At 42.0% G+C, this 14,723-nt stretch overlaps 1 protein-coding gene across 2 annotated transcripts in view; it reads left to right on the forward strand.

Annotated features, from left to right (window-relative positions):
- Window positions 1-14,723, forward strand: part of METTL9 (methyltransferase like 9) — a 38,346-nt gene that overhangs the window by 13,285 nt on the left and 10,338 nt on the right. For both annotated transcript variants that reach the window (XM_030578076.1, XM_030578078.1), the window contains exons 3-4: window positions 893-1,102; window positions 9,220-9,404. In XM_030578076.1, coding sequence (XP_030433936.1) covers window positions 893-1,102; window positions 9,220-9,404 — 395 coding nt within the window. The remainder of the gene's footprint in view (window positions 1-892; window positions 1,103-9,219; window positions 9,405-14,723) is intronic.

Here is a 14,723-nt window from a genome sequence, read left to right on the forward strand (position 1 = left end):
GGTAGACTGAAATAATATTCTTTATTCCCCTTGCATCTGTTACTGACCAATTCTTTCTTCCCCTACCTGCTGTCCTTACTCTTTCATCCTCTGAACTTCTGTCACAACAGCTGTAATCTTACAGTATATACTCTTTAAACAATCACAGGTGGAGATGTCATTGACATGATCTGTAGAGAATCCAATTATCACCTGTAGCCAATTCCTTAATGAATTGCTCATTTTCTTTTCCACAGCCTTTTCTGTCACATATAGGAGCTTCATATAGCAGTCACGACCACTGAAGTTGAGTCATACACCATACAGTTAAAAAAAAAAAAATCCTTTTTCTCTCCCACCATTCCAAACATGTTACCCTGCCTGCTCTTCACATTTTTTCGCTGGCTTCCTTTCCATTCCACATCAAATTCCGATGCTTTGTGCCTACTTACATCTCTGTTTTCACCTCCTATTTCCTCTTACCTGGTCCTTTAGGGCCAAATCTCACTTTCAGTGCTCACATGAGGTCAGTTGCCTTTTGAAGCCAGAGAGTCATCTCATGCAAATACAAAGAGCAGGATTTGGGCTTTGTCTCTTCTTCCCACTCTTGGCTTTGTCTCTTTTTTTGAATGACCCTTTCTCTCAGACCTGCATCCTTCTTTCCAGGAACCAAATGACTTCCCTCCGCTCATCAGATTTCTTTCGGAAGCCCACACCAATGCTATCTGCATGCATTTGTTATTTGATCTTTCAACCTGAGTATTGCATTTGTCTAAATTAAATTGTAAATCCCTCTGAGCAGGGACCTTATCTGTTACTTGTTTGAAATAATTTACAGAGTGCAATAAGAGCATTTAAAGTCTTCCCTGTTTAAGTTTGCACAAAATCAGACACTGCCATCTTTACATTTCAGGTTGCTGGGAAGAGGCTCAATGTTTGTATTTTCATCAGAACAATTTCAGAGACTACTCAAAATAAACCCAGAGTGGAAATCCCACAGACTTCTTGATTTAGGGGCTGGAGATGGAGAGGTTACTAAAGTCATGAGTCCTCACTTTGAAGAAATCTATGCCACTGAGTTGTCTGAAACTATGATATGGCAGCTTCAGAAAAAGAAATACAGGTATTGTACTACATAGGTTGACTTGCTATAATACTTGATGTGAAGGATGTAGCAACTGCCTGTAATATTTTATGAATATTGTGTTCCATTTATTTTATTATTATGTTGCTTGGACCTGCACATAGACAGGAAGGGAGACAAACACCATTTATCAATACAGTGCAGAGAAAAATGGCTTTGAAGTCTATCCTGCCCCTCATGATGAGGTGCATAAGAGTTACAGGGTGACAAAAAGAAACAGGTTCAGGAGAGAGAGACTGACAAAGAGCTTTGGAACTGATAAATGGACAGCTCTGAGACATGAGAGAGACAGGGATTTAAGGGAAACAGACTGAACCCCAATTCTGAGAAGTGGAAGTGTCTGGATAAGCGAGGCCCATCTACGCTTTAGGTGAGACAGTTATGCATGTAGACTTTTTGTTGTTTTTTAAAGACTGTTTTGCTGTGTTTGCTTTTGTTGTTGTGCTTTGTTTGAGTGTTGAGATTAAACACTATTTTGTTTTGAAGATATTGGTTTGTGGCATTGTATTCAAACACACTGACCACAGCCCTTGAAAGGAAGTCTTGCAGGTATCTGAATCCAGTGAGGCCTACTGAGTAATCAGTTAGTGCACAAGGGATTGTATGCCAGGACCCTGTCTAAAAAATGGGGGAAATGAGAGGTTCCACTCCAGAACAGGTGAATGCAAGAGGCCTAATGCCTGAGGGGTTGCACTCTCAGAGACTGAGAGGAGTCAAAGATGTAGATAGTCTTGAATTGTGACACTTTAGCTTTGCTGTTTCTCCCAATTGTATCAAATTTCATACTAGGATATCACATTTCTGTAAATATTTTTATGTAGTAATTCCAAAGAAGGTCCAAACTCAGATGTTTCTGTGGTGGGGTATATAAAGCTGTCCAGTGGTTGGCTGGGAGAATGTTAACTCTGTCTTGCCGAGAGGACTGGAAAAGCCATTTCTATAGGCATGTCTACACTTGGGTTTTAGTTTGTACTAATTAAAGTTAGTATGGATTGAAAGAGCTTGCATACACGTGATGCAAATGATTAAAATGCACTAACTCCCTATGTGGTGTGAATCCTGCAGTCCTCTTTCAAGGTGTACGAAGTTTGTTGCAAATTGAGTTAGTGTGGACTGTTTGTGTGGACGCCATGCTGCTGAGGACTACTTTGGCAGTCCTCCAACTGCTATCCCACCGCTTTGTGGGCATCTGTGACCAGCCTGCCTGTGTACCCTTCACTGCTCTGAGGTCAAATTGACCAGATGTCCCTTCCCCTGTTTAAAAAACTTTCTCAGGGCCAGAATTTGCTCATTTGCTGCTGAATTCAAATATATCAGTATTAATGTGATATTACCCGGAAGCTATACAACATTCCTCAAGCAGCTGCATGTAGCCATGGTGTAGTCCTTGATCTCCTCGCCATTTGAGGAGAATCAACAGTGCAAGTAGCTCTTGTGACAAGCCACAGCAATAAGAAACTCTTCAAGGAGGTCTCCAAACAGACGGCCAAAAAGGGTTACAACTGGAACGCCTTTCAGTGCCATATAAAAACCAAACAGCTAAAGGAAATGTTACAAAGCCAGAACAGACAATCCAGTGCTGTCTTGTCAATCTGCCTATTTTTTGAGGAACAGGACAAGATTTTTAGTTGTCAGGCCACTACAGAGCCCAATGCCTGCCCCAAGTACAGCAGCCTCTAAGTGACCACAGTGCTCTGTCAGCTTCTGGCAGACCTGCAAGTGGTGCAGGAAAGACTACTACCTAGAGGACTATTAAATCTCCTAAAAAACAAAAACAAAAACAAAACACAGCTCTAAGAGATCTTCTGTACTGGAGATCCCAAGCCAAGAGTACTACATTGAAGTCCCCAAGCTCATCTAAATCACCAGGTACCCATTGATCAGTACTAAAGAAGCTTGACCGAGGTCCTGTGGGCGCTGCACCAAAGAAGTCAGTACTGCCTACAGCATCTTTAATACCTCGACTGACAGACCAGCAAATGTCAGCACCATATGTGGTGCCCTCGATGCTGCAGGACTCTACATTCACAGTTCATCAGGTTCTTTTGCAACCTCACCTGATGCTGCAGGAGTTCAGATTTTCCAGGGATTCGTTAATCTCCAGTGAATCTGAATGTCCTTTTATTGAACTCAGTTAGGCAAGGTACCAAAGATAGCAGAAGTCTATCACCAGTACTGCCTAATACCCTTTTACCCATGCGTACGGAGAGACAAACCATCACTCCTCTTTCATCTGCTCCTCCATTAGACTTTGTAGATGAGAGCTCTTCAGACTCTCAAATATCTGTTCGGGGCTCTTATGATGATCTGCCTAGACTAGACTCTCCTGATCTTGCTCCATCAAGGGATATTTCAAGGCTCACGAGGCCCCAGCTTCCTCAGCATCTTCCTTGGTATGATGAATCCTGCATGCCTTCCCTGTTCCCATATTGCCTCTCAAATTAGCATATTGGGCTCCTGGGGCTGCATACTATAATAAAGAACAAAGTTGTCAGACACATAGATGAACATAATTTGTTGGGAAGGAGTCAACATGTGCAGCATTTAGGGATCTGGGGCAAAAATCTCTCTGGGGATTGGCCCTGCTTTGAGCAGGGGATTGGACTAGATGACCTCCTGAGGTCTGTTCCAACCCTGATATTCTATTAACATGGTTTTTGTAAAGGTTTTTGTAAAATGCCTCATCAATCTACTGGATTTACTTGAGGGGGTCAACAGGCATGTGGACAAGAGAGATATAGTGTACTTAGATTTTCAGAGAGTCTTTGACAAGATTGCTCACCAAAGGTTCTTAAGCAAAGTAGGCTGCCACGGGATAAGAGGGAAGGTGCTCTCATGGATTAGTAACTGGTTAAAAGATAGTAAACCAAGGGTAGGAGTAAATGATCAGTTTTCAGAATGGTGAGAGGTAAATAGTGGTGTCCCCCAGGGGTCTGTACAGGGACCAGTTCTATTCAGCATATTCATAAATGATCTGGAAAAAGGGGATAAACAGTGCTGAGAAGTTTTGTATCACCTGAAAAAATTTCCACAAGATAGTTAAGTCCCAAGCAGACTGTGAAGAGCTACAAAAGGATCTCATAAATTTGGATGACTGGGCAACAAAATGGCAGATGAAATTCAATGTTGATAAATGCTAAGTAATGCACATTGGAAGACATGATCCCAATTATACCTATAAAACAATAGGGTCTAAATTAGCTGTTATCACTCAAGAAAGAGATCTTGGAGTAATTGTGGATAGTTCTCTGAAAACATCCACTCAATGTGCAGCAGCAGTCGAAAAAGCAAACGGAATGTTGGGAATCATTAAGAAAGGGATAGATAATAAGACAGGAAAATATCATATTGCCTCCATATAAATCCATTGTACATACACATTTTGAATACTGAGTGCAGATGGGGTTACCCCATTTGAAAAAAGATGATATATTGGAATTGAAAAAGGTTCAGAAAAGGGCAGCAAAAATGATTAGGGGTATGGAATGACTTCTGTATGGGGAGCGATTAATAAGACTTACTTCAGCTTGGAAAAGAGATGACTAAGGGGGATAGGATAGAGGTCTATAAAATCATGACTGGTATGTGGAGAAAGTAAGCAAGGAAGTGTTTGTTTACTCCTTTTCATAACACAAGAAAACATTCTACAATACATTAGAAGCAAGAGGAAGACCAAGGGCAGGGTAGGCTCATTACTCAATGCGTGGAGGCAGGGGAAACAGTAACAGAAAATGTGGAAATGGCAGAGGTACATAATGACTTCTTTGTTTCGGTTTTCACCAAGAAGGTTAGTGGTGATTGGATGTTTAACATAGTGAATGCCAGTGAAAATGAGGTAGGAGTAGAGGCTAAAATAGGGAAAGAACAAGTTAAAAATGACTTGACAAGTTAGATGTTTTCCAGTCACCAGGGCCTGATGAAATGCATCCTAGGCTACTCAAAGAACTGGCTAAGGAGATATCTGAGCCATTAGCAATTATCTTTGAAAAGTCATGGAAGGTGGGAGAGATTCCAGAAGACTGGAAGAGGGCAAATATCGTGCAATCTATAAAAAGGGAAATAAGGACAACCTGGGGAATTACAGACCAGTCAACTTAATTTCTGTACCTGTAAGAATAGTGAAGCAAATAATTAAGCAATCAGTTTGCAAACGTCTAGAAGATAAGGTGATAAATAACAGTCAGCATGAATTTGTCAAGAACAAATCATGTCAAACAATCCTGATAGCTTTCTTTAACAGGATAACAAGCCTTGTGGATGTGGGGCAAGCAGTAGAAATGGTATATCTAGACTTCGGTAAAGTTTTGATACTATCTCACATAAACAGACTAGGGAAATGCAACCTAGATGAAGCTACTATAAGATGGGTGCATAACTGGTTGGAAAACCATTCCCAGAGAGTAGTTATCAGTGGTTCACAGTCATGCTGGAAGGGTATAATGAGTGGAGTCCCGCAGGGATTGGTTCTGGGTCCAGTTCTGTTCAATATCTTCATTAACGATTTAGATAATGGCATAGAGAGTACAATTCTAAAGTTTGCAGACGATACCAAGCTGAGAGGGGTTGCAAGTGCTTTGGAGAATAGAATTAAAATTCAAAATGATTTGGACAAACTGGAGAAATGAGGGAAGATTGAAAAAATTGGGTTTGTTTAGTCTGGAGAAGAAAAGACTGAGAGGGGACATAACATTTTTTAAGTACGTAAAAGGTTGTTACAAGGGAGAGGGAGAAAAATTATTGTTCTTAACCTCTGAAGGTAGGACAAGAAGCAATGGGCTTAAATTGCAGCAAGGGCGGTTTAGGTTGGACATTAGAGAAAAACTTCATAACTGTCAGAGTGATTAAGCACTGGGATAAATTGCCTACGGAGGTTGTGGAATCTCCATCATTTGGGGATTTTTAAGAGCAGATTGGACAAACCTGTCAGGGATGGTCTAGATAATACTTAGTCCTGCCTTGAGTGTAGGGGACTGGACTAGATGACCTCTTGAGGTCCCTTCCAGTTCTTTGATTCTAGGATTCCATGAAAAGGAAGTATTTTTTTCGCACAATGCAGTCAATCTGTGGAATTTCTTTCCAGAGGATGTTGTGAAGGCCAAGACTATAACAGGGTTCAAAAAAGAACTAGTTAAGTTCATGGAGGATAGGTTTGTCATTGGCTATTAGCCAGGATGGGCAGATATCGTGTCCCTAGCTTCTGTTCATTCCCTCTGGGGCACCTGGCATTGGCCACTGTCGGAAGACAGGATACTGGGCTGGATGCACCTTTGGTCTAACCCAATATGGCTATTCTTATATTCTTATACTGCCAGCAATTCTCCGAGTTACCCAGTGCTCACGGAGAATGCCAAGGTCAGTACTTTAATCATTCTTGTTGCTCTTCTTTAGACTTTCTCCAATTTGTCCACATCTTTCCTGAAATGTGGAGCCCAGAACTGGACACAGTACTCCAGTTGAGGCCTAATCAGGATGGAGTAGAGCGGAGGAATTACTTCTCGTGTCTTGCTTACAATATTCCTGCTAATACATTCCGGAATGTTGTTTGCTTTTTTTGCAACAGCACTACACTGTTGACTCATATTTAGCTTGTGATCTACTATGATTTAGATAATGGCATAGAGAGTACAATTCTAAAGTTTGCAGATGATACCAAGCTGAGAGGGGTTGCAAAGGCTTTGGAGAATAGGATTAAAATTCAAAATGATTTGGACAAACTGGAGAAGTGGTCTGAAGTAAATAGGATGAAATTCAATTCCCTCTTTATCCATTTCAAGAGGAGATGTTTGAAGAACAAGAGAGGAAGGCTGGTGAGGTTGCTATTGCTCAGGCAAATGTTTCTTCATCCTCCCTGGATGAAGCTGTTATGCCCCCTCCATCTACTGTGGATGACTTCAAACGGTCTCAAGACTTGATGAAGAAAGTGGCAGACACTCTTCAAATATTGCTGGAAAAAGTCAGACACAACATAAGTTGTTGGACATTCTTTCTACACCATCTTTGGCCATGCGGTTCTCCGCATAAATGAGGCATTGTTCGAATCTGCCAAGACAATTTGGCAGACTCCTGCTACTGCTCTGCCCCATCACCCCCCCACCCCCCCGACCAGAGGGCAGACAAAAAGTAATATGTTCAGATGAGGGGTTCAGAATTATTTTCCTACCCTACCCCTAACTCCTTGGTTGTGGAGGCAGCATTATTCAAAGGCTACCCCTTATGATAAGGATCACAAGTGCTTAGATCATAAGAGCATGAGCTTTCATGGGTGAATAACCACTTCATCAGATGCATGTACAGAAGTGGTTATTCACCCATGAAAGCTCATGCTCCAAAACGTCTGTTAAGTCTATAAGGTGCCACAGGATTCTTTGCTGCTTTTACAGATCCAGACTAACACAGCTACCCCTCTGATACTAGATCATAAGAGCTATTCCTCTGTCGTCCTGCAGTGCAGAATTGGTAATTATCAGGTGATCTTGGAAAAATACAACTATCTTAATTATATGAAATTTATTGCTTTTATTGAACACCTTTCACAAGAGCAATTTCAGGCCATTATTGTGGAATGACAGCTTCTAGCCAGAACAGCTTTATGGGTCTCTGTCAACACTGACACTGCTGCACCTCCATTATTATGCGTTGAGTCTCATGACTGCAGTCATCAGAATTTCTGCGTGAAGTCCAAAACTCTGTAGAGGATCTCCCCTTTGATGGTCTTCAATTATTTAATGAATCCAGAGGTGAGTCTGTGCGTTCTCTGAAGGATTCCAGGGTGACCTTTCATTCACTGGTCATATTACATCCTGCAAACAAGAGGAGATTTAGTCTGACAGTTGAGATCCCACCCAGCTCAGTTTTCCGTAAGGCCTAGGAGGCAGAGGGGAAAATTGTCAACAGCTGAACTTGAATCGATGCAACTGCCATCATCTACATAGTGCTTGTTTTGATGTCTCAGTCAAGGGCCTCAAACACCTCCGTGATCTGGATTTGATGCTGAACTATCTTGCTTTTTCCTTCCTCCACCCTTTTGGGGATTAGTGCTCTCTTTTTCACACCTCATGGGAGCAGGTTACCTCCAACAGATGAGTTTTTTGGAGGTTATAACATTGGGCTACTCCATCCACTTCTACGCCATACCCCCTTGAACCCTTCTTGTCCATCCCTTTTTCAGGGACCCATCCCACGAATCACTCCTGAGACAAGAGGTTCTCTCCCTTCTGCATAGAGGCCATGGAACCAGCTCCCACTCAGTACAGAGGAAAGGGATTCTATTCAAAGTACTTTCTGATTCCCAAAAAGAAGGGAGGGCATTTCTAGATCTCACAATACCTAATATCTTTGTCAAGATACAGAGATTAAAGATGGTAACACTCGCAGATATCACTCCGTCATCATTATCATCATCATCTTTCTCCACCTGCTTGTGCTACTGCAGATGCCACTGTTGGCTTCCAAATCTGAAGCCACTTGGCTCTGAGAGTTTAGATGGAGTCTCTGTGTATTTGCAAATTACAGCTACTAGCATAGCAATTTACAGCATTCTTGCGTCCATGCTGGCTGACAGCGATTCAAAAATGGTGCTAGCCCAGCCAGAAAGAGGGGGAAGTATGGAATGGAAGAAGCAAAAGCTTTGGCGCTTGACCCCCAAGTCCTAGAATTCCCCTGGCTTCTGCTATACATCTCACAATGCTCAGCAAGAAAAATTCCAGAATGCACACAGCTCAGCATCGAAGCAAAGGATTTTGGGATACCCACCCAGTATACTGCATGCTTAGTGCACATCCAGTTCCTGCTGTGTACACACGATGCAAATTAAGAGGGCACAGCAACCCCATCTGCATGCCCTTAGTATGGCTTATGTATTGCACACCAATCAATGTGTATTCCCTCAGTGCAAACTAAGTCCCCCGTGTAGACAAGCCTTATGTGCTCTCAGTATAAAGGGAGTGTCTGATAAAGGAAAGATCAGCCTCAGCTGTAGGGAATTATCTCCTTCTCCTAATTACTCTAGGCAGGCTGTGTACTGAGAACTCTGCATTCATCCTGCAGTTGTTTAACTGTAACACTTTCCATCTTTCTCTCTCTCTCTCTCTTTTTAGAGTGCTCGGTATAAATGAATGGCAGAACACAGGATTCCAGTATGATGTTATCAGCTGCTTGAATTTGCTTGATCGCTGTGATCAGCCATTGACTGTATTAAAAGATATTAGAAGTGTACTGGAGCCAACTAGAGGCAGAGTTATTCTTGCACTAGTTTTGCCCTTTCATCCATATGTGGAAAATGGTAAGTAGACACAGATTAAAAGATACCTGGGGAGGTAGGGAAAAGGTGTTTTAGGTTACAGTGTTGGGAATTCATAATGTCCAATATAATTGTATATTTATCAGACTTTTAAAATGTGCTGAACAATATCTCTTTAGAAAAAAAAATTAAAATGTAATTTTTTTTATTTTGGGTAGAGAAGCAACCTTTTTGTTTTTGTTTTTAATTTATTTTATTTTTTTAATGAACCTATACAATTTTTCAAACATATCTGGATACAATTTCTTATTCTCTTTAATATGGAAAAGATTTTCTTCCTGTCCTAAATGTTCTATAAGATTCCAGGTAATCATAAAATACAGTTCTGCCTGTATAACAGTGTCTTTATATTCTACACGGAAACAATGTAAGCAAAGTCTGCGATATACAGTGATTGTATATTGTTTCTTGTATACCTTCTAATTATACATTTGAATTCAATTTCTCTGTTTTGCAATCACTGATCCATCCAGGACCTGCTTTCCTGCCTTTTCCTCTCTGAGTCCTGCATCATGTTTAGGTAACAATGGCCTGGTCTACACTACGCCGTTAAACCGATTTAATGCCGCACCCGTCCACACTACAAGGCCCTTTATATTGATATAAAAGGCTCTTTAAATAGGTTTCTGTACTCCTCCCCAATGAGAGGAGTAGCACTAAAATCGGTATTACCATATCGGATTAGGGTTAGTGTGGCCGCAAATCGACGGTATTGGCCTCCGGGCGGTATCCCACAGTGCACCACTGTGACCGCTCTGGACAGCAATCTGAACTCGGATGCAGTGGCCAGGTAGACAGGCAAAGCCCCACGAACTTTTGAATTACATTTCCTGTTTGCCCACTGTGGAGCTCTGATCAGCACGGGTGGCGATGCAGTCCCAAATCCAAAAAGAGCTCCAGCATGGACCGTACGGGAGATACTGGATCTGATCGCTGTATGGGGAGACAAATCTGTTCTATCAGAGCTCCGTTACAGAAGACGAAATGTCAAAGCGTTTGAAAAAAATCTCCAGGCTACACAGTGCTGCGTGACAAGCGTAACGGAAAGCCAAAGAATCAAGTGGACACTCATGGAGGGAGGGAGGGGGTACTGAGGACTCCAGCTATCCCACAGTCCACAGCAGTCTCCGAAAACTGTTTGCATTCTTGGCTGAGCTCCTAGTGCCTATAGGTTCAAACACATTGTCCAGCATGGTTCAGGGTATAGCTTGTCAATTTACTCCCTCCCCCCAACATGTGAAAGAAGAGGGAAAGAAATCGTTTCTTGACTTTTTTCAATGCCACCCTATGTCTACTGAATGCTAGTGGTAGACGCGATGCTGCAGCAGTGAAGAGCAGTATCCGCTCCTCTCCCCTCCCCGGTGGCAGACGATACAATATGACTGCTATCCGTCGTCACCATCAGCCCATGAGTGCTCCTGGCTAGTCTCAGGTGAGGCTGACCGGGAGTGCCTGGGTAAAAATAGGAATGATTCCTGGTCATTCCCAGTAGATGGGACAGAACGGCTGGTAACCGTCCTCATCATAGCAACTGGGGGCTGAGCTCCATCAGCCCCCTCCCTTTCCTGTGTAAAGAAAAGATTCTATACTGCCTGGACTATCATAGTAGCGGGATGCTGGGCTCCTCTCCTCCGCACCGCTTAATGTCCTGCCTGGACTGTCATAGCAGCGGGAGGCTGCCTCCCCCTCATTTTATCTCACTAACAAGTCACTGTTTCTTATTCCTGCATTCTTTATAACTTCATGACACAAATGGGGGGGACACTGCCACGGTAGCCCAGGAAGGTTGGGGGAGGAGGGAAGCAACGGGTAGGATTGTTGCAGGGGCACCCCCCGTGAACGGCATGTAGCTCATCATTTCTGCGGGATCTGACACGGAGCAGCTGTGCTCTCTGAGACACTGGTTCTCTAGTACACTTGCCCCATATTCTAGGTAGGACTGACTCTATTTTTAGAAACCATAAAGGAGGGATTGACTCAGGGAGTCATTCCCAGTTTTGCCTTTGCGCCCCCAGCCGACCTCAGCCAGGGGCACCCATGATAGCAGCAGACAGTACAGAACGACAGATAACCATCATCTTACTGCCAATTTATAATGGCAGCAGACGGTACAGAATGACTGATAACCGTCTCTGCTATCATGCAAAAGCAAACGAATGCTGCTGTGTAGCGCTGCAGTAACGCCTCTGTTAGCGGCATCCAGTACACATACGGTGACAATAAAAAAAAAAAAAAAAAAAAAAGCTGAACAGGCTCCATGGTTGCTGTGCAATGGCGTCTGCCAGGGCAATCCAGGGAAAAGGGGCTCGAAATGATTGTCTGCCATTGTTTTCCCAGAGGAAGGAATGAGTGACGACATTTACCCAGAACCACCCGCAACAATGATTTTTGTCCCATCAGGCACTGGGCTCTCAACCCAGAATTCCAAGTGGTGAGGGAGACTGCGGGAACTATGGGATAACTACAGAATAGCTATCCACAGTGCAACGCTCCGGAAATCGACACTAGCCTCGGACCATGGACGCACACCGCCGAATTAATGTGCTTAGTGTGGCCGCGTGCACTCGACTTTATACAATCTGTTTTACAAAACCGGTTTATGTAAAATCGGAATAATCCCATAGTGTAGACGTACCCAATATGACAAAAAATTAATGCAACTTCCTAGCATAGCAGATGGTGGAGGAACTGAGAGAGAGAGAGAGAAATCTGAGGAATCCACTTTTACTTTCTCATGGTTCAATCCTTTAGTATCTAGTGGAAGGAGAATTGGCTATCGGACTAATAAGCCACTAGCACTTGAAAACATGTTCTCTGCATATGGAACTTCAAGACATTTTCTTGTTGGGGTAGGAATCTTCTATATGGCACCTTGTAAACCAGAAAGGAGCTTTCCTTGTGCTGGTGACCTGTGGCAAACCAGACATTTTGTTTCAGACCGCTTTGTTGTTGCTTCTTTTCTCTAACCTCAGATCAGATCACAGTGCTTTCCCTGATGATCTTGTGTGGCCTGCAGGGTGGTGTGTCATGATACCTTTGGTAAGCCCTTATCAGTGAAGTCTGCTCCAGTTATGCAGTGTCTATCTCAGGAATTCCCAAACTTGGTTCGCTGCTTGTTCAGGGTAAGCCCCTAGTGGGCTGTGAGACGCTTAGTTTACCTGAGGGTCCACGGGTACGGCCGCTCGCAGCTCCCAGTGGCTGCGCGGTTCGCTGTTCCTGGCCAGTGGGAGCTGCAGCCCACCACTTCCCGCAGCTCCCACTGGGCAGGAACGGTGAACCGCGCAGCCACTGGGAGCTGCGAGTGACTGTACCTGCGGATGCTCAGGTAAACAAAGCCTCTCATGGCCCACCAAGGGCTTACCCTGAACAAGCCGTGATCCAAGTTTGGGAACCCTGGTCTATCTTGAAACAGATCCAGCATGTTTGTTTATCCACTGCTATAAACTGGCTATCAGCAGCACTTTTATAATCCAGTTTTGTCTATCTGAAAGTGGATATCTCCATTGGTGTATATGTACATCTGGATATTTTTAAAAAAGTAATTATCTGTCTCTGAAGTTTTGAGCGTACATGGTTCTCAGTGTATTTTAATGTATTAAAAGCAATTTTTGATGAGACATTGACCAACAGCAAATAAGTAAAGAGCACTCTTTTTGCTTGGGGGAATGGAGATGCTAATAGTGAAGCAGCCATTGCATTTGGTTAATTTTGACCTTTTATGTTCTAAAAGTTGAATTTGGTACCTTCAAATTATGCAAACTGCTGGGACAAAACCTGTTCCAAGTTTGTTACAAACTTCTAACAAGAAATGCCTTCTGTCTTTTCAGCAATTAAATAACCACAAACCTCTTACTAAATCCAGATGAAAGAAGAACCTCTTATATATGTGGTTTCAGATAATCAAGTCAGGCAAGCACCAAGCAGGACCACTAGATTTTTAGGACTTTTGCAGAGTAGACAAAGAACAATGGCTTTAATGTAAAGCTGATCTTTAAAATAGAATTGGGACTTAAATTTCAATTTAATTGTCTATTTTAAGAGGCAAACTGACCATAAACTATATAATCACTTAAATGTCAACCCAATCCCCTGTCCCATCCTGGCCAGGTCAATATTTTGAATCATGTCATTGTAGATATTTAGTTGAGTTAAAATGTTGAACACAGAATAAGAATCTGACTTCCTTAATTGATCTGATTAACTTCATTTGAAATAACATTATTGTACCGTTTGATTCACTCAGATGTCTTATGGTTCTGTTTAAAGAGATATGCCATTATGACAGTCTGGGGTCACCACTATATGTAGCAGTGGTAACCCTCATTCAATTTTGTAAATCTGGCTGTCCAGAACTCTGGACCTGTACACAACTTTTTATAGAAAAAATTAAATCAATATCAACAGAAGATACTCCAGTAAAACTCTCCCCCTTGAACCTTCTAACCTACTCTCCAGGGGAAACTGACATTGTATCCTATGCAAAAAGCTCTGTGTCAGACCAAGTAGTGTTCTAAATTTTGTAGTTAAGATATCAAAGCTTTTTATTATTTTACAAGATATGTAAAAAGAAGCAAAGAATGAATTCACTATATGTACATTGTAAACAAGAACAAATACTTGGAACATGTGGAAGATCCTAGAAAGCATGTATTTCAATTACTGTACTATAGAGTTTTAAACCTCCTTTACAAAAGTCGTTTATTATTTTACAGATATGAGCTCTGATTCAGAGGGACAATAGGCTGATCCTTGTGCTTACACATCTGTGGATCCAATTGCAGGATTAGAGCCTGAAAATAGAACAATTTTAACTATACTGTTAATGATAATTATACTCTGCTGTGCTTGACACTGCTTCTGTTTCCTTGTTCTTAATTTCTTTAAATGACTGATACAAATGTTCTTGTAAAACTTTGAACAAAAGAAATGTTACTTTACTCTTTCAACTGTTTCTGGAATTACAATGACATCTAGAGTCCAAAGTAGCTTATTCACAAGTTATTACCAAAGAGTTTGAGAGAAATACACCTTTTGTTTTTATTTTCCAACGTACAGTAAAACTTCATTAATTCACCCTAACACAATGTTATTGTGGAGTTCCAAATTTTATGAATTGGCAAGCAGAAATCTTACTAATAATTTAACCATACTGCATTACAAAACATACTCTTTCCATTTGTACTTTACATTTATACTGCACTAGTAAGTATTCTGTAATGAGTGTTTAAGATAAAGAAAGCAGCAAAGAGTCCTGTGGCACCTTATAGACTAACAGACATATTGGAGCATGAGCTTTCGTGG

The sequence above is a fragment of the Gopherus evgoodei genome, chromosome 10, assembly GCF_007399415.2.
Source record: "Gopherus evgoodei ecotype Sinaloan lineage chromosome 10, rGopEvg1_v1.p, whole genome shotgun sequence".
Lineage (NCBI taxonomy): Eukaryota > Metazoa > Chordata > Testudines > Testudinidae > Gopherus > Gopherus evgoodei.